The following is a 20,306-nucleotide window of genomic DNA, read 5'->3' as shown; positions in this document are numbered from 1 at the left end:
AATTTCTTATTCAACTATGCCTAATTTAGCACAAAGAATCTTAATATCTAATAACAAATAATTAGATCAGCCCCCCAAAATCCCTTTCCCAATTAAACCCAAACTAACTGCAATTTTAATAACAAACATCTTTGCCCACTCAATAATGATTGCATCCATAGAGATGTTATATATTCATACACAATTACTGAGCTCCCACGCAATCCTCCCAAAACAGACACTAATATTTTGTCATCAAGTTATCCCTCTACCCACCCTCCATCTGATATAGTTACTAATCCAATAAACCATTCAAGCAGCCCCTCTATTTGCAATCATACAACTAGCAATAATAATAATAATAATAATAATAATAATAATAATAATAATGATAATAATATTTCTCCTAACGGCCATCCTAATACTAACAACACTCATTATCCCCTCCAAAACAGCCCTCCTATAGTCATTGTCCCGCCCTTTGTTCAATACAATGAACAACATTCAGACCATTTCCCCAGTACAAATCAGCAAATTAATATTAATTTCAGACCTCGAGCTGTTAATAAATGTAATATGTATGTACATACATATATCGGCGCTACTTCAACATTAATTAAGAAGAGAATGTTAAACCACACTTCTTTTTTAACAACCAAAATTCTAATAATAACCAAGGAACTTTTCTAACCACTTTGATTAAAAAACTTAATTCTAACAATACCCCCTTCTCAATTAAATGGACTATCCTAAAAAAGGTTAAGTCTTATACTCCAGGCTATAAGTCATGTCGCCTCTGCACAACCGAAGCTATAACTATAATTACTTCCCCTCAAAGTAGTCATATAATAAACTCTAAAAACGAACTGATACTGCAAACATAAATCCAAATTTAAATATGGTAAATTTGAAATTACATAGCTATTAATTTAACCTTTCAGATATATATTTTTTCTATAATATTATCGTTTTTTCTACATACTTTCTTAGCATTTTATTACTCTGTAATTTTCATTGCAATTCTTTATTTCTTCTTTTTTGGCCGGTTTTACATCTGCAATCTCCGTTTTAGTGTTTAAATATTCCTATCAATCAAATATATCCATCTGCCTACACATTTGTATTCTGTATGTATGTTTACTAATATTTTACTATGTGCATTTACTTACATACTTATGTACCTTATTTCGGAATTTGTAGATACCGGCCATCCTCTCCTCTTAATTTTTTTTAACTCTTTATTTATTTATTTACTCATCTATTTACTTATATGTATGTATATATATGTATGTGTATATGTGGGTGTGTTGTATATATATATATATATATATATATATATATATATATATATATATATATATATATATATATATATATATATATACAACACACCCAACGCAGGTGTCTATGCATGCAGGCGCACATATGTGCATATATTTGCACGCCAGGGCGGGGATGTATGTGTACATGTGGCCGTTTCTTTAAGTATATATGTGTGTACGTACGCATGTGTGTACCCGCGACCGCTAGCTAACCCTCTCCAAACAATTAAAAACGAAATAAAAACTAAATAAGTAAACCGAATCATAGCCCCCCCCCCGCCTCCAAACATAAGCGAGCACCCAACAGGTCAAAACATACTTACCAAGAAATCATCTCACCAACAAGACGCAAAAAACTTTAACATTAAGACTCGAATTTTAAAGTATCCCCCTCCTCCTACCCCCACATATTCCTCTTCCCCTCCATGTATCCCTATGCCCTCAGCCACACCAGAAATGAATTTCCCAGACCCTCTCCCACAAGTTCCTTAAACTCAAAAACTAAAACATTACCGACATACCAAGCGCCCCCTCCCACCTTCCCCCTTGTTCCCTTCCTCTCTTTCTTCCGCCCTCCTCACACCCCCCTGACCTCAGTCACTCTTTCACTCTTTCATCCCATAATAAACGAACATTTCTGTAAAAGTCTGAGGAAGCTACAGACGGCCAAAAAACGGCCGGGTAGCTGAAACAATAATGTAACTTAACAGAAAGATACGGTAATAAAAAAATAAAACGTATATATATATATATATATATATATATATATATATATATATATATATATGTACATGTATGTATATGTGTAAGCATGTATGTATGTATGTATGTATGTATGTTGTTTGGTGAGGAGGGTGGCTAGTCTCCCTGAAGAATTAAAAACAAGACCTTCCAAAGGGCGAATGAACCCTTTTTCGGGTCAATGGCCAACTAGCACTGTGTGTGTTTGTGTGTGTTGGGGTGGAGAGGGCTCCCGTAAGCCATGGTGAAGGCAACCTTTCTAGGAGAAGCAAATCTCTGATTAAAAAACCATAAAACGGGAGACCAGTACCCGCATTAAGCTGGTCTGCAGTTTAACTTGTTGCTGGCTATCTTGTTCTTGCTTGATGCTGGATTTCAACATTTTGAAGCGAGGGAGAAACAGCTGTCGTACAAAGCTAAGACTCTGTAACATGATCTGTGTACAGATACTCCCTCAGGCATTTGTCTATTAAAATGGTCCTGTGGCGATGGAAATCATTTTTGGGCTCATGGACCTTAAGTGTCTGAGAGAGTGGCACTTGTCTGACAAGACGTTGCAATCATCATGTATGTATGTACATGTGTATGTATCTCACTTATCATTAATTCACTTGCTTCCTTTAATAACTCCTGCTGATAATTCAATTCTTAAGTAATAACTTGTATATTTCAGTTGACCCCTTTTCTGCTTTAAATTTTTGGCGATATTTCAACGTCACCTTGTCTGGGTCATTTTGACATTAGCCTTTGTATTCTAATATTAACTCAATCTCTATTCATTTTTTTCTTTTCTTCTTCTTCTTCTTCTTCTTCTTCTTCTTCTTCCAACCTTGACAATCAATTTAAATTCTTTTTCTACGTACATCTTTTCCTTGCCTCCATTTGTGAATTATTCCACGGATTTCCGCCTTTTGGATTACTTTGGACCATCTTCCAATTACGTGATTCCATTGGATTTTACTTGTGGAAATGGAAACTTAACCAACTTTTTTGGATTTTGATTTTTGGATTTTACCATTATTCACCAGACCATCCATTCACGTGAAATCACCTTTTTCGTCACCATATTCCCTCTCCTTCACTATATGTTACTAAATAAGATCTATGACTTACTTGTAGTTTCATCAAATACTTTTGCAAGTAAAATTCGATCCCGCATTTTGCTAAATCCTACCCTCTGATGAGAAGGAAAGTATTTCTTCGAAACTCTGCGGATTAAGGAGGATCCACTTATTTTGTGCTTCCTTTTTAAAATTAAATATGTTTTTAACTCTTTTTCAAAGTGTTTTTTAACATGAGTGTGTGTGTATTTATGTGTGTGTGTGTGTGTGTGTGTGTGTGTGTGTGTGTGTGTGTGTGTGTGTGTGTGTGTGTGTGTGTGTGTGCGAGTGAATATATGTGTGCATATAGGTGTGTAGGTTTGGCTTATGGCTATGTGTGTGCAAGCAGGTATTTAGGTTTGTGCAGGTTCTAATTGATTTATAAATTAATTTATTTCAGTGTATTTTTATTTATGTATATTTTATTTCTGATTCTGTTTAATCATTTACTTATCGAAGTATGGATATGGGGATACACACACATATATTTCTATATCTATGCATTATCTAGTTAAAATGAAGAGTATAGTTTGGGGCAAATACAAATAAATTCATTTAACTAACTCAGTTAACAAATCAGGATAAGGTAAATAATGGATTTTAGCTTCATTAATTTAAAAAATAGATCGATCAATGAATATGATATTCAAACTAGTTCCATTATAATAAAAACTATTTTTTACTTTTTTTTCTATTTGCTTAGGTTTGGTAGCACTAAATAATGTGGATTTAAATTACTCTTTTGCCGGTTAGTTGAGTAGGCCCTGTCTGCTGGAAGAAGGGTGGGGGCGCAAGTAAATTAAATGAACCCTAGATGTATGCAGTAGACCCAGACGATCGACTGGGTTAATGTCTAGCAAAGAATCTAAAGGGAAAAAAGAGTTGTGTGTGTGTGTGTGTGTGTGTGTGTGTGTGTGTGTGTGTGTGTGTGTGTGTGTGTGTGTGTGTGTGTGTGTGATGGCATTCTGCGAAAATTTTATTTTACTTTCTGACTGCGAGATACACTTTGAGTCCTGACAAGACATGAAAATGTTGAAACGTTGACCGATCCTTACAATATTTATATAATTTGATTTATTTAAAAAAAAAAAAAATGCTAAGTACAAGGTTTATAAATAAACATTAAAACAGTTTACATTAATTCATTTATGTTTTTATGTCTAAGCGCATATCGCCAGGAATGGACAAAAAAATCTTTGTTTCATATTTTAATTAGATTCTGGTGTGAACCATTCGAAAAGTTGATCGTGTCATTTTGAAATGTTTTCTTTCTTTTCTTTTTTTTCTTTATTTAATTACGACCGGAATTTGATTTCTGAAATGCGTGTAAATCTTGCAGATTAAAACGATTTGACATTCTGAAATTATTATACTGTGAATGAATTTATGAAACAATATAAATTTATATTTAAACTCTAATCCTTTGGGATAATTGAGCTTTTTACATAAAAGATTGATATCCTAGTTCTTATCTCTATATAAGCCATCATAGAAATAGAAATTTGAATTATCAAGCATAATTTTACTGCTAATCTATCTCATATCTGTGTGTGTGTGTGTGTGTGTGTGTGTGTGTGTGTGTGTGTGTGTGTGTGTGTGTGTGTGTGTGTGTGTGTGTGACTATAAAACAAGTCTATGCTGGTCTGTGCGTTTTTTTATTTATTTTTTTATTGCTTGAGGATTACTTGAAATCAAAAACAGTAAAAGTTCAACAGTATTTATAACATGACGACTTCAAGAATTTAGATCAAGATTATGTAACCCAACGATGGAATTTCTTGCTGCTTACCTTCAGAGTCCGGTGCATTTAATTTAAATATTTCACGCAGGAAACAGGCCCATAGTTGTGTCTCTGTGAGGGTTGCAGCTGAAAAGTAGAGTACGGGGTTCTTACCCTCGCATATCTCAAAGGCATTCGGGTGCGTCTTGGATCTGCTTACCATGTTGATGCTCGTCACATGTTCCAGGAAGATAGAGCTGATCTTATTCTCTGAGGAACTGGCCTGTTCTGCGTTGGTATAAAGGTCGAGCTTGGCTAACATTTTAGCCACAGACAGATCGTTGACCTTGTGTAACACCACCCATCGGTTGCACCAAACCTAAAAAATAAATGAATAATAAAATTAAAATAAAGATAACTTTTTCCATTTATAAATTTGTGTAACGATTTACATTTCCTATCGAAAAACTTTTTTGTTTTTAAACAATAAAAGAAATTGGTTTATTTTCTGAATCTTTTCATGAACATTGTAAAAATCTGTATGGATTATTTGGACTAATATTCTCAGCTGAAGAAAACTCTTCATATTTCTATTCATTTCTCTTGTAGCAGTCCTTCGGTTTTAAACATCTCTTTTCTGTTTGCTAATTTGACTCCGAATTGCAAACTAATATCCATTTAATCTCACACTGTGTGCAGTCTGAAATCTATGATCAAAAATATTCCGCCTTGAAATATTCAGGTATTAATTGTGACCATTGAGCATCAACTAGACTAGATGAGTCTGAGATGCAGTAGTAAATGAGGAATGCTATTTGTGTTAGTAAATGTGGAATTATGTTTGTGTAAGTAAATGAGGAATGATATTTGTGGTAGCAAATGAGGAATGATATTTGTGGTAGTAAATGAGCAATGATATATGTGTAAGTAAGGAATGATATTTGTGTTAGTAAATGAGGAATGCTATTTGCCGTAGTAAACAAGGAATGATATTTGTGTTATTAAATGAAGACTGATATTCGTGGTAGTAAATGAGGAATGCTATTGTTGGTAGTAAATGAGGAATGAAATTTGTGGTAGTAAATGAGAAATGATATTTGTGGTAGTAAATGAGGATTGATATTTGTGGTAGTAAATGAGGAATGATGTTTGTGGTAGTAAATGAGAAATGATATTTGTGGTAGTAAATGAGAAATGATATTTGTGGTAGTAAATGAGAAATGATATTTGTGGCAGTAAATGAGGAATGATCTTTGTGTTAGTACATGAGGAATGCTATTTGTGGTAGTAAATGAGGAATGATATTTTTGGTAGTAAATGAGGAATGATATTTGTGGTAGTAAATGAGAAATGATATTTGTGGTAGTAAATGAGAAATTATATTTGTGGTAGTAAATGAGAAATGATATTTGTGGTAGTAAATGAGAAATGATATTTGTGGTAGTAAATGAGAAATGATATTTGTGGTAGTAAATGAGAAATGATATTTGTGGTAGTAAATGAGAAATGATATTTGTGGTAGTAAATGAGGAATGATATTTGTGGTAGTAAATGAGGAATGATATTTGTGGTAGTAAATGAGAAATGATATTTGTGGTAGTAAATGAGAAATGATATTTGTGGTAGTAAATGAGAAATGATATTTGTGGTAGTAAATGAGGAATGATATTTGTGGTAGTAAATGGGAAATGATATTTGTGGTAGTAAATGAGAAATGATATTTGTGATAGTAAATGAGAAATGATATTTGTGGTAGTAAATGAGAAATGCTATTTGTGGCAGTAAATGAGGAATTATATTTTTGGTAGTAAATGAGGAATGATATTTGTGGCAGTAAATGAGGAATGATATTTTTGGTAGTAAATGAGGAATATTTGTTGTAGAAAATAAGGAATGATATTTGTTGTGGTAAATGAGGAATGCTATTTGTGGTAGGACATGAGGAATGCTATTTGTGGTAGTAAATGAGGAATGATGTTTGTGTTAGAAAATGAGGAATGATATTTGTGGTAGCAAATGAGGAATGATATTTGTGGTAGTAAATGAGCAATGCTATTTGTGGTAGTAAATGAGGAATGATGTTTGTGTTAGTAAATGAGGAATAGTATTTGTGGTAGTAAATGAGGAATGATATTTGTGGTAGTAAATGAGGAATGCTATTGTTGGTAGTAAATGAGGAATGAAATTTGTGGTAGTAAATGAGAAATGATATTTGTGGTAGTAAATGAGGAATGATATTTGTGGTAGTAAATGAGGAATGATGTTTGTGGGAGTAAATGAGAAATGATATTTGTGGTAGTAAATGAGAAATGATATTTGTGGTAGTAAATGAGAAATGATATTTGTGGTAGTAAATGAGAAATGATATTTGTGGTAGTAAATGAGAAATAATATTTGTGGCAGTAAATGAGGAATGATATTTTTGGTAGTAAATGAGGAATGATATTTTTGGTAGTAAATGAGGAATGATATTCGTGGCAGTAAATGAGGAATGATATTTTTGGTAGTAAATGAGGAATATTTGTTGTAGAAAATAAGGAATGATAATTGTTGTGGTAAATGAGGAATGCTATTTGTGATAGGACATGAGGAATGCTATTTGTGGTAGTAAATGAGGAATGATGTTTGTGTTAGAAAATGAGGAATGATATTTGTGGTAGCAAATGAGGAATGATATTTGTGGTAGTAAATGAGCAATGCTATTTATGGTAGTAAATGAGGAATGATATTTGTGGTAGTAAATGAGAAATGATATTTCTGGTAGTAAATGAGAAATGATATTTGTGGCAGTAAATGAGGAATGATCTTTGTGTTAGTACATGAAGAATGCTATTTGTGGTAGTAAATGAGGAATGATATTTGTGGTAGTAAATGAGGAATGATATTTGTGGTAGTAAATGAGAAATGATATTTGTGGTAGTAAATGAGAAATGATATTTGTGGTAGTAAATGAGGAATGATATTTGTGGTAGTAAATGAGAAATGATATTTGTGGTAGTAAATGAGAAATGATATTTGTGGTAGTAAATGAGAAATGATATTTGTGGTAGTAAATGAGAAATGATATTTGTGGTAGTAAATGAGAAATGCTATTTGTGGCAGTAAATGAGGAATGATATTTGTGTTAGTAAATGAGGAATGATATTTTTGGTAGTAAATGAGGAATGATATTCGTGGCAGTAAATGAGGAATGATATTTTTGGTAGTAAATGAGGAATATTTGTTGTAGAAAATAAGGAATGATATTTGTTGTGGTAAATGAGGAATGCTATTTGTGGTAGGACATGAGGAATGCTATTTGTGGTAGTAAATGAGGAATGATGTTTGTGTTTGAAAATGAGGAATGATATTTGCGGTGGAAGATGAGGAAAGATATTGGTGGTATTAAATGAGGAATGATATTTATGGTAGTAAATAAGGAATGCTTTTTGTGGTAGTAAATAAGGAATGATATTTATGGTAGTAAATGAGGAATGATATTTGTCGTAGTAAATGAGGAATGATATTTGTGGTAATAAATTAGGAATGATATTTGTCGTATTAAATGAGGAATGATATTTATGGTAGTAAATGAGGAATGATATTTGTGGTAGTAAATGAGGAATGCTATTTGTGGTAGTAAATGAGGAATGATATTTGTGGTAGTAAATGAGGAATGATATTTGTGATAGTAAATGAGGAATGCTATTTGTGGTAGTAAATGAGGAATGATATTTGTGGTAGTAAATGAGAAATGCTATTTGTGGTAGTAAATGAGGAATGATGTTTGTGTTAGTAAATGAGGAATGATATTTGTGGTAGTAAATGAGGAATGATATTTGTGGTAGTAAATGAGGAATGATATTTGTGGTAGCAAATAAGGAATGCTATTATGGGTAGTAAATGAGGAATGATGTTTGTGTTTGTAAATGACGAATGCGATTTATGGTAGTAAATGAGGAATGATATTTGTGATAGTACATGAGTAATGATATTTGTATTAGTAAATGAGGAATGATATTTGTGGTAGCAAATGAGGAATGATATTTGTGGTAGCAAATGAGGAATGATATTTGTGGTAGCAAATGAGGAATGATATTTGTGGTAGCAAATGAGGAATGATATTTGTGGTAGCAAATGAGGAATGATATTTGTGGTAGCAAATGAGGAATGATATTTGTGGTAGCAAATGAGGAATGCTATTTGTGGTAGCAAATGAGGAATGATATTTGTGGTAGCAAATGAGGAATGATATTTGTGGTAGCAAATGAGAAATGATATTTGTGGTAGTAAATGAGAAATGATATTTGTGGTAGTAAATGAGAAATGATATTTGTGGTAGTAAATGAGAAATGATATTTGTGGTAGTAAATGAGAAATGATATTTGTGGCAGTAAATGAGGAATGATGTTTGTGTTAGTACATGAGGAATGCTATTTGTGGTAGAAAATGAGGAATGATATTTTTGGTAGTAAATGAGGAATGATATTTGTGGTAGTAAATGAGAAATGATATTTGTGGTAGTAAATGAGAAATGATATTTGTGGTAGTAAATGAGGAATGATATTTGTGGTAGTAAATGAGGAATGATATTTGTGGTAGTAAATGAGAAATGATATTTGTGGTAGCAAATGAGAAATGATATTTGTGGTAGTAAATGAGATATGATATTTGTGGTAGTAAATGAGAAATGATATTTGTGGTAGTAAATGAGGAATGATATTTGTGGTAGTAAATGAGAAATGATATGTGTGGTAGTAAATGAGAAATGATATTTGTGGTAGTAAATGAGGAATGATATTTGTGGTAGTAAATGAGGAATGATATTTGTGGTAGTAAATGAGAAATGATATTTGTGGTAGTAAATGAGAAATGATATTTGTGGTAGTAAATGAGAAATGATATTTGTGGTAGTAAATGAGGAATGATATTTGTGGAAGTAAATGAGAAATGATATTTGTGGTAGTAAATGAGAAATGATATTTGTGGTAGTAAATGAGAAATGATATTTGTGGCAGTAAATGAGGAATGATATTTTTGGTAGTAAATGAGGAATGATATTTTTGGTAGTAAATGAGGAATGATATTCGTGGCAGTAAATGAGGAATGATATTTTTGGTAGTAAATGAGGAATATTTGTTGTAGAAAATAAGGAATGATATTTGTTGTGGTAAATGAGGAATGCTATTTGTGGTAGTACATGAGGAATGCTATTTGTGGTAGTAAATGAGGAATGATGTTTGTGTTAGAAAAAGTAGGAATATTTGTGGTAGCAAATGAGGAATGATATTTATGGTAGTAAATGAGGAATGATATATGTGTAAGTAAGGAATGATATTTGTGTTAGTAAATGAGGAATGGTATTTGCCGTAGTAAACAAGGAATGATATTTGTGTTATTAAATGAAGACTGATATTCGTGGTAGTAAATGAGGAATGCTATTGTTGGTAGTAAATGAGGAATGAAATTTGTGGTAGTAAATGAGAAATGATATTTGTGGTAGTAAATGAGGAATGATATTTGTGGTAGTAAATGAGGAATGATGTTTGTGGTAGTAAATGAGAAATGATATTTGTGGTAGTAAATGAGAAATGATATTTGTGGTAGTAAATGAGAAATGATATTTGTGGTAATAAATGAGAAATGATATTAGTGGCAGTAAATGAGGAATGATCTTTGTGTTAGTACATGAGGAATGCTATTTGTGGTAGTAAATGAGGAATGATATTTTTGGTAGTAAATGAGGAATGATATTTGTGGTAGTAAATGAGAAATGATATTTGTGGTAGTAAATGAGAAATGATATTTGTGGTAGTAAATGAGGAATGATATTTGTGGTAGTAAATTAGGAATGATATTTGTGGTAGTAAATGAGAAATGATATTTGTGGTAGTAAATGAGAAATGATATTTGTGGTAGTAAATGAGGAATGATATTTTTGGTAGTAAATGAGGAATGATATTTGTGGTAGTAAATGAGAAATGATATTTGTGGTAGTAAATGAGAAATGATATTTGTGGTAGTAAATGAGGAATGATATTTGTGGTAGTAAATGAGGAATGATATTTGTGGTAGTAAATGAGAAATGATATTTGTGGTAGTAAATGAGAAATGATATTTGTGGTAGTAAATGTGAAATGATATTTGTGGTAGTAAATGAGGAATGATATTTGTGGTAGTAAATGAGAAATGATATTTGTGGTAGTAAATGAGAAATGATATTTGTGGTAGTAAATGAGAAATGATATTTGTGGTAGTAAATGAGAAATGATATTTGTGGTAGTAAATGAGGAATGATATTTGTGGTAGTAAATGAGAAATGATATTTTTGGTAGTAAATGAGGAATGATATTTTTAGTAGTAAATGAGGAATGATATTCGTGGCAGTAAATGAGGAATGATATGTTTGGTAGTAAATGAGGAATATTTGTTGTAGAAAATGAGGAATGATATTTGTTATGGTAAATGAGGAATGCTATTTGTGGTAGTAATTGAGGAATGCTATTTGTGGTAGTAAATGAGGAATGATGTTTGTGTTAGAAAATGAGGAATGATATTTGCGGTGGAAGATGAGGAATGATATTGGTGGTATTAAATGAGGAATGATATTTATGGTAGTAAATAAGGAATGCTTTTTGTGGTAGTAAATAAGGAATGATATTTATGGTAGTAAATGAGGAATGATATTTGTCGTAGTAAATGAGGAATGATATTTGTGGTAGTAAATGAGAAATGATATTTGTGGTAATAAATGAGAAATGATATTAGTGGCAGTAAATGAGGAATGATCTTTGTGTTAGTACATGAGGAATGCTATTTGTGGTAGTAAATGAGGAATGATATTTTTGGTAGTAAATGAGGAATGATATTTGTGGTAGTAAATGAGAAATGATATTTGTGGTAGTAAATGAGAAATGATATTTGTGGTAGTAAATGAGGAATGATATTTGTGGTAGTAAATTAGGAATGATATTTGTGGTAGTAAATGAGAAATGATATTTGTGGTAGTAAATGAGAAATGATATTTGTGGTAGTAAATGAGGAATGATATTTTTGGTAGTAAATGAGGAATGATATTTGTGGTAGTAAATGAGAAATGATATTTGTGGTAGTAAATGAGAAATGATATTTGTGGTAGTAAATGAGGAATGATATTTGTGGTAGTAAATGAGGAATGATATTTGTGGTAGTAAATGAGAAATGATATTTGTGGTAGTAAATGAGAAATGATATTTGTGGTAGTAAATGAGAAATGATATTTGTGGTAGTAAATGAGGAATGATATTTGTGGTAGTAAATGAGAAATGATATTTGTGGTAGTAAATGAGAAATGATATTTGTGGTAGTAAATGAGAAATGATATTTGTGGTAGTAAATGAGAAATGATATTTGTGGTAGTAAATGAGGAATGATATTTGTGGTAGTAAATGAGAAATGATATTTTTGGTAGTAAATGAGGAATGATATTTTTAGTAGTAAATGAGGAATGATATTCGTGGCAGTAAATGAGGAATGATATGTTTGGTAGTAAATGAGGAATATTTGTTGTAGAAAATGAGGAATGATATTTGTTATGGTAAATGAGGAATGCTATTTGTGGTAGTAATTGAGGAATGCTATTTGTGGTAGTAAATGAGGAATGATGTTTGTGTTAGAAAATGAGGAATGATATTTGCGGTGGAAGATGAGGAATGATATTGGTGGTATTAAATGAGGAATGATATTTATGGTAGTAAATAAGGAATGCTTTTTGTGGTAGTAAATAAGGAATGATATTTATGGTAGTAAATGAGGAATGATATTTGTCGTAGTAAATGAGGAATGATATTTGTGGTAGTAAATGAGGAATGATATTTGTCGTAGTAAATGAGGAATGATATTTGTGTTAGTAAATGAGGAATGATATTTGTGGTAGTAAATGAGGAATGATATTTGTGGTAGTAAATGAGGAATGATATTTGTGGTAGTAAATGAGGAATGATATTTGTGGTAGCAAATAAGGAATGCTATTATGGGTAGTAAATGAGGAATGATGCTTGTGTTTGTAAATGAGGAATGATATTTGTGGTAGTAAATGAGAAATGATGTTTGTGGTAGTAAATGAGAAATGATGTTTGTGTTAGTAAATGAGGAATGATATTTGTGGTAGTAAATGAGGAATGATATTTGTGGTAGTAAATGAGGAATGATATTTGTGGTAGTAAATGAGGAATGATGTTTGTTGTAGTTGATGAGGAATGATATTTGTGGTAGCAAATAAGGAATGCTATTTTGGGTAGTAAATGAGGAATGATGTTTGTGTTTGTATATGACGAATGCGATTTATGGTAGTAAATGAGGAATGATATTTGTGATAGTACATGAGTAATGATATTTGTATTAGTAAATGAGGAATGATATTTGTGGTAGTAAATGAGGAAAGCTAATTGTGAAAGCAAATGAGGAATGCTCTTTGTAGTAGTAAATGAGGAATATTGTTTGTGTTAGTAAATGAGGAATTCTATTTGTGGTAGTGAATAAGGAATGACTATTATAGTAGTAACTGAGGAATGATATATGTCTTAGTAAATAAGGTACGATGTTTGTGGTAGTAAATGAGGAATGATATTTGTGGTAGTGAATGAGGAATGAAATTTTTGGTAGTAAATGAGGATTGATATATGTTTTAGTAAACAAGGAATGATATTTGTGTTAGTAAATAAGGAATAATATTTGTGGTTGTAAATGAGGAATGATATGTGTGGTATTAAATGATGAATGCTATTTGTGGTATTAAATGAGGAATGATCTTTAGGGTAGTAAATGAGGAATGATATTTGTGGTAGTGAATGATGAATAATATTTGTGGTAATTAAGGAGGAATGATATTTGTGGTAGTAAATGAGGAATGATATTTGTGTCAGTGAATGAGGAATGATATTTTTGTTAGTGAATGAGTAATGATATTTGTTGTAGTAAATGAGGAATGATATTTGTGGTGGAAAATGAGGAATGCTATTTGTGTTAGTAAATGAGGAATGCTATTTGTGGTATTAAATGAGGAATGATCTTTAGGGTAGTAAATGAGGAATTATATTTGTGGTAGTAAATGAGGAATGATATTTGTGGTAGAAAATGAGGAATTCTATTTGTGGTAGTAAATGAGGAATGATATTTGTGGTATTAAATGAGGAATGCAATTTCTGGTAGTAAATGAAGAATGCTATTTGTGGTAGTAAATGAGGAATGCTTTTTTGGTAGTAAATGAGGAATGAAATTTGTGGTAGTAAATGAGGAATGATATTTGTGGTAGAAAATGAGGAATGCTATTTGTGGTAGTAAATGAGGAATGCTATTTGCAGTAGTAAATGAGGAATGCAATTTCTGGTAGTAAATGAAGAATGCTATTTGTGGTAGTAAATGAGGAATATTTGTGGTAGAAAATGAGGAATGCTTTTTTGGTAGTAAATGAGGAATGAAATTTGCGGTAGTAAATGAGGAATGATATTTTTGGTATTAAATGAGGAATGATCTTTAGGGTAGTAAATGAGGAATGATATTTGTGGTAGAAAATGAGGAATTCTATTTGTGGTAGTAAATGAGGAATGATATTTGTGGTATTAAATGAGGAATGCAATTTCTGGTAGTAAATGAAGAATGCTATTTGTGGTAGTAAATGAGGAATGCTTTTTTGGTAGTAAATTAGGAATGTAATTTGTGGTAATAAATGAGGAATGATATTTGTGGTAGAAAATGAGGAATGCTATTTGTGGTAGTAAATGAGGAATGCTATTTGCAGTAGTAAATGAGGAATGCAATTTCTGGTAGTAAATAAGAATGATATTTGTGGTAGTAAATGAGGAATGATATTTGTGGTAGAAAATGAGGAATGCTTTTTTGGTAGTAAATGAGGAATGAAATTTGTGGTAGTAAATGAGGAATGATATTTGTGGTAGAAAATGAGGAATGCTATTTGTGGTAGTAAATGAGGAATGCTATTTGCAGTAGTAAATGAGGAATGCAATTTCTGGTAGTAAATGAAGAATGCTATTTGTGGTAGTAAATGAGGAATGATATTTGTGGTAGAAAATGAGGAATGCTTTTTTGGTAGTAAATGAGGAATGAAATTTGTGGTAGTAAATGAGGAATGATATTTGTGGTAGTAAATGAGGAATGCTATTTGTGGTAGTAAATGAGGAATGCTATTTGCAGTAGTAAATGAGGAATGCTATTTGTGGTAGTAAATGAGGAATGCTATTTGTGATAGTAAATGAGGAATGATATTTGTGGTAGTAAATGAGGAATGATGTTTGTGTTCGTAAATTAGAAGTGATATTTGTGTTCGTAAATGAGGAATGATATTTGTGGTAGTAAATGAGGAATGATATTTATGGCAGTAAATAAGGAATGATATTTATTGTAGTAAATGAGGAATGATATTTGTGGTAGTAAATGAGGAATGATATTTGTGGCAGTAAATGAGGAATGATGTTTGTCTTAGTAAATGAGGAATGATATTTTTGGTAGTAAATGAGGAATGCTCTTTGTGGTAGTAAATGAGGAATGATATTTGTGTTTGTAAATGAGGAATGCTATTTGTGGTATTAAATGAGGAATGATATTCGTGGTAGTAAATTAGGAATGATATTTGCGTTAGTAAATGAGGAATGATATTGGTGGTAGTAAATGAGGAATGATATTTGTGTTAGTGAATGAGGAATGATATTTGTGTTAGTGAATGAGGAATGATATATGTGTTAGCAAATGAGGAATGCTCTTTGTGGTAGTAAATGAGGAATGATATTTGTGGTGGTAAAGAAGGAATGATATTTGTGGTAGTAAATGAGGAATGTTATTTGTGGTAGTAAATGAGGAATGATATTTGTGTTAGTAAATGAGGAATGATATTTGTGGTGGTAAAGAAGGAATGATATGTGTGGTAGTAAATGAGAAATGTTATTTGTGGTAGTAAATGAGGAATGATATTTGTGGTGGAAAATGAGGAATGCTATTTGTGGTAGTAAATGAGGAATTATATTTTTGGTAGTAAATGAGGAATCATATTTGTGTAAGTAAATAAGGAATGATATTCGTGGTATTAAATGAGGAATGATATTTGTGGTAGAAAATGAGGAAGTATATTTGTGTTTGTGAATGAGGGATGCTATTTGTGGTAGTAAATGAGGAATGCTATTTGTGGTAGTAAATGAGGAATGATATTTGTGGTAGTAAATGAGGAATGATATTTGTGTTAGTGAATGAGGAATGATATTTGTGGTAGTAAATGAGGAATGATATTTGTGGTAGTAAATGAGGAATGCTATTTGTGGTAGTAAATGAGGAATGATATTTGTGGTAGTAAATGAGGAATGATGTTTGTGGTAGTAAATGAGGAATGCTATTTGTTGCAACAAATGAGGAATGCTATTAGTGGTAGTAAATGAGGAATGATATTTGTATTAGTGAATGAGGAATGATATTTGCGGTAGTGTTTTTTTTTTTACATAGACGTCACCACTTTTCTAGGCCGATAGGCCACTCAAGAATAAGGGTTAAAGAGTGTAGAGTAGTCAAAAGGACAATATAGTAATCGATAATAATGGAAGTTCGGTAAATTTGTTAACTTAAGTGGAACGGCTCATCAGAAACTTGTTCACGTTGGACTTGAAGACAACCATATTATAGAAAGCTGGAAAGCAGGAAAACGGAAGACAATTTCACAGGAGTGCAGTTCTAAGAAAGAAGCTTTGATCATGGAATCTATGTTTAGGTTTAGGTACAGATAAAGAGTGGGGAAAATTATTGATAATGTTTTCAGCTAGTCTAGTGTTTCTTGTGACAGTTTGGCGAGGGGGACCATAGATTGAAGCTCAGTTAAACACTTTCCATGAAAATAACGATAAAGCAGAGACAAACTCGCAACATCTCTTCTGTGAGATAGAGGTTGCAGCGAAGAGAAAAGGACATCTCCCACCAGGCTACGAAGTCTATTTTGAACCCTATCAAGGCAGGACAAGTCTTTTCTAGCAGCTCCTTCCCATATGTGGCAACAGTATTCCATCCTTGGACGTATCTGGCTCTTATATAGATAGAGAATTGCATCAGCAGTGAGATATCTACTGGATCGATAGAAGGATCCCACCATTTTTCAGCGGCCTTGGCAATAGATTTGATGTACGTATTCCATTTAAGATCAGGAGTAAAGGTCAAGCCCCAGAAGCCTGTCAAAACTTGAGGCCTCCCCAAGACGAGAGCCATTCATTTTAATTGATGCCAGATGAGGATCAGAACGTTGATGATGTAAAGATAGAAGCTTGGTTTTAGATGCATTAAGAGTAACCAGCCACTCCTTTCCCCATTGTACAACGTGATCAAGATCAGAGGAGAGAGAATCGGAGAGAACTTGGTCGTTTACTGTCTTAGATGTGGTACCATAGATGGTAGTGTCATCAGCAAAAATGTCTACGAATGATGTAAGGATGTGATTTGGAAGATCATTAATGTAGATCAGGAAAAGAGTTGGGCCCAGGATGGAACCCTGAGGGACTCCAGCATTTATACTGTGAGCTTCTGATTTTTGCCCCTCAACTACTACTCTTATGAACCATCAGAGAGAAATGATTTAATAATTGAGAAGACATTTCCAGCAATACCATAGCTGGAGATCTTGTGAAGTAAACCTTTATGCCATACCCTATCAAAGGCCTTTGATATGTCAAGAGCAATTGCCCTAGAAAGGTTGCCTCTGTCAAGAGATTCGCTAATCCTATGAGATATAACTGTAAGCACATCTGCTGTAGATCTAGCAGAACGGAAACCATATTGAGTGTCACTAAGAAGGTTATTTTTGCTGAGATGGTTGATTACTTCTGTATTTAACACAGATTCCAGCAACTTACTCGTGACGCACAGGAGACTTATTGGCCTGTACTGAGAGGGGGATGAACGATCACCTGAATTCTTAAATACAGGGCATACTGATGAGATTTTCCAGGGTGGTGGGAAGCAATTCTCCTTAAGACAACGTTTAAACAGTTTTGTAAGTATGGGTGCTAGTTCTGATTGAAGTTTTTTGAGTACTATAATTGGAATATCGTCAGGGCCGGTTGCTTTATTGGAATCAAGGTTTTTGATTAGCTTGGCAACATCACATACAGATATTTGTATATCACATAGTGTGTTTTCTGATACAGGAGGAAATATTGGGGGTTGGCGGCCTTGGTCGCAAAGGGTAGAATTGGCTGCAAAGTTCTTGGCAAAGAGTTTGGCTTTGTCTGATGCTGACGAGATTAACTCAGGTCCATTGATGATAGTTGGGATGGAGCACATGCTTCTGTTCAAGATTCTGTTTGCAATTTGCCGAAACTGGTGGGAACCAAGCCGCTGCTCAGCTACTTTGGACTTAACGGACTGAGCATACAACTCTCTTGCGTTCTTTATTACTTTCTTACAATGGTTGCTGGCAGTCCTGAAAGCGGCTTTAGTTTCCATACATCTATTATGTTGGAAACAGTGGAAAAAGTGATTTCTGTGCGCAGCAGCACATTCTGGAGAAAACCATGGCTGGCTGTTAGGTTTTTGCTGGAACGTTTTCGAGGGTATGAAATTGTCTATACCTACAATTAACCATTCTGTCAGGTCTGATACTATAGACGACACATGGAACGCAGAGGAAGATCCGATATAAATGTACGGAAACTATCCCAGTCAGCCATAGGGTATCGATATACTGTACAATGGAGAGGTACGTCTGAGGACTTATTACATTTCATTTTTATCTTAATTGATACAACTGAGTGGTCGTAAGATCCAAGAGGGGACAGAACGGAAACTGAACATAGTTCAGGGCAAGTTGTGAGAAAAAGGTCTAGGAGACTTGCATACTGGCCGTCATTGTCGGGCACACGGGTGGGTTCGTGAACAATCTGAGTGAGGTCATAAGCAATGGAGAAATCATGACAGAATCTCCTCTCATCATCTGTCTTTTTTGAGTGGGTCAACCATTCCACATTGTGAACATTGAAGTCTCCACATGAAGGATATGCTGATAGAACTTGGTCAATTTTCTCAGATATGCTTTTAAAGATAGTAACTCCGCTGTTATTGAGGCGATAAAGAGTAAATATATATGCCGTAGTGTGAGCTAGGAATGCTATTTGTGGTAGGAAATGAGGAATGATGTTTGTGTTAGTAAATGAGGAATGCTATTTGTGGTAGTAAATGAGGAATGCTATTTGTGGTAGTGATTGAGGAATGACATTTATGGTAGTAACTGAGGAATGATATATGTAAATAAGGAATGATGTTTGTGTTTGTAAATGAGGAATGCTATTTGTGGTAGTAAATGAGGAATGCTATTTGTGTTTGTAAATGAGGAATGACATCCATGGTAGTAAATGAGGAATCCTACTTGAGGTAGTAAATGAGGAATGATATCTGTGGTAGTAAATGAGGAATGATATTTGTGGTAGTAAATGAGGAATGATATTTGTGGTAGTAAACGAGGAATGATATTTGTGGTAGTAAATGAGGAATGGTATTTGTGGTAGTAAATGAGGAATGATATTTGTGGTAGTAAACGAGGAATGATATTTGTGGTAGTAAATGAGGAATGGTATTTGTGGTGGTAAATGAGGAATATTTGTGGTAGAAAATAAGGAATGCTATTTGAGGTAGCAAATGAGGAATGCTATTAGTGGTAGTAAATGAGGAATATTTATGGTAGTAAATGAAGAATGATATATGTGGTAGTAAATGAGGAATGATATTTGTGATAGTAAATGAGGAATGATATTTGTGATAGTAAATGATGAATGCTATTTGTGGTAGTAAATTAGGAATAATATTTGTGTTAGTGAATGAGGACTGATATTTGTGTTAGTAAATGGGGAATGATATTTGTGATAGTAAATGAGGAATGATATTTGTGGTAGTGAATGAGGAATGATATTTGTGGCAGTAAATGAGGAATGATATTTGTGGTAGTAAATGAGGAATGCTATTTGTGGTAGTAAATGAGGTGGTAACAAATGAGGAATGCTATTTTTGGTAGTAAATGAGGAATGCTATTTGTGTTAGTAAATGAGGAATGCTATTTGTGGTAGTGAATGAGGAATGATATTTTTGGTAGTAAATGAGGAATGATATATGATTTAGTAAATGAGGAATGATATTTGTGTTAGTAAATGAGGAATAATATTTGTGTTAGTAAATAAGGAATGATATTTGTGGTATTAAATGAGGAATGATATTTGTGGTATTAAATGAGGAATGATATTTATTGTAGTAAATGGGGAATGATATGAGTGGTAGTGAATGATTAATGATATTTGTGGTAGTTAAGGAGGAATGATATTTGTGGTGTTAAATGAGGAATGATATTTGCGGTGGAAGATGAGGAATGATATTGGTGGTATTAAATGAGGAATGATATTTCTGGTAGTAAATGAGGAATGATATTTGTGTTCGTAAATGAGGAATGATATT

At 32.9% G+C, this 20,306-nt stretch overlaps 1 protein-coding gene across 1 annotated transcript in view; it reads right to left on the bottom strand.

Annotated features, from left to right (window-relative positions):
- LOC145295333 (uncharacterized) overlaps nucleotides 1-20,306 on the bottom strand; it is a 47,508-nt gene that overhangs the window by 15,375 nt on the left and 11,827 nt on the right. Inside the window, exon 2 of the mRNA XM_080141458.1 lies at nucleotides 4,932-5,241. Within this exon, the coding sequence (XP_079997584.1) occupies nucleotides 4,932-5,241 (310 nt within the window). The remainder of the gene's footprint in view (nucleotides 1-4,931; nucleotides 5,242-20,306) is intronic.

Source organism: Euprymna scolopes, chromosome 2, assembly GCF_053919585.1.
Source record: "Euprymna scolopes isolate OS-2025 chromosome 2, ASM5391958v1, whole genome shotgun sequence".
NCBI lineage: Eukaryota > Metazoa > Mollusca > Cephalopoda > Sepiida > Sepiolidae > Euprymna > Euprymna scolopes.
The sequence above is the reverse complement of the archived record's forward strand: the minus strand, read 5'-3'. Positions and strand labels throughout refer to the sequence as shown.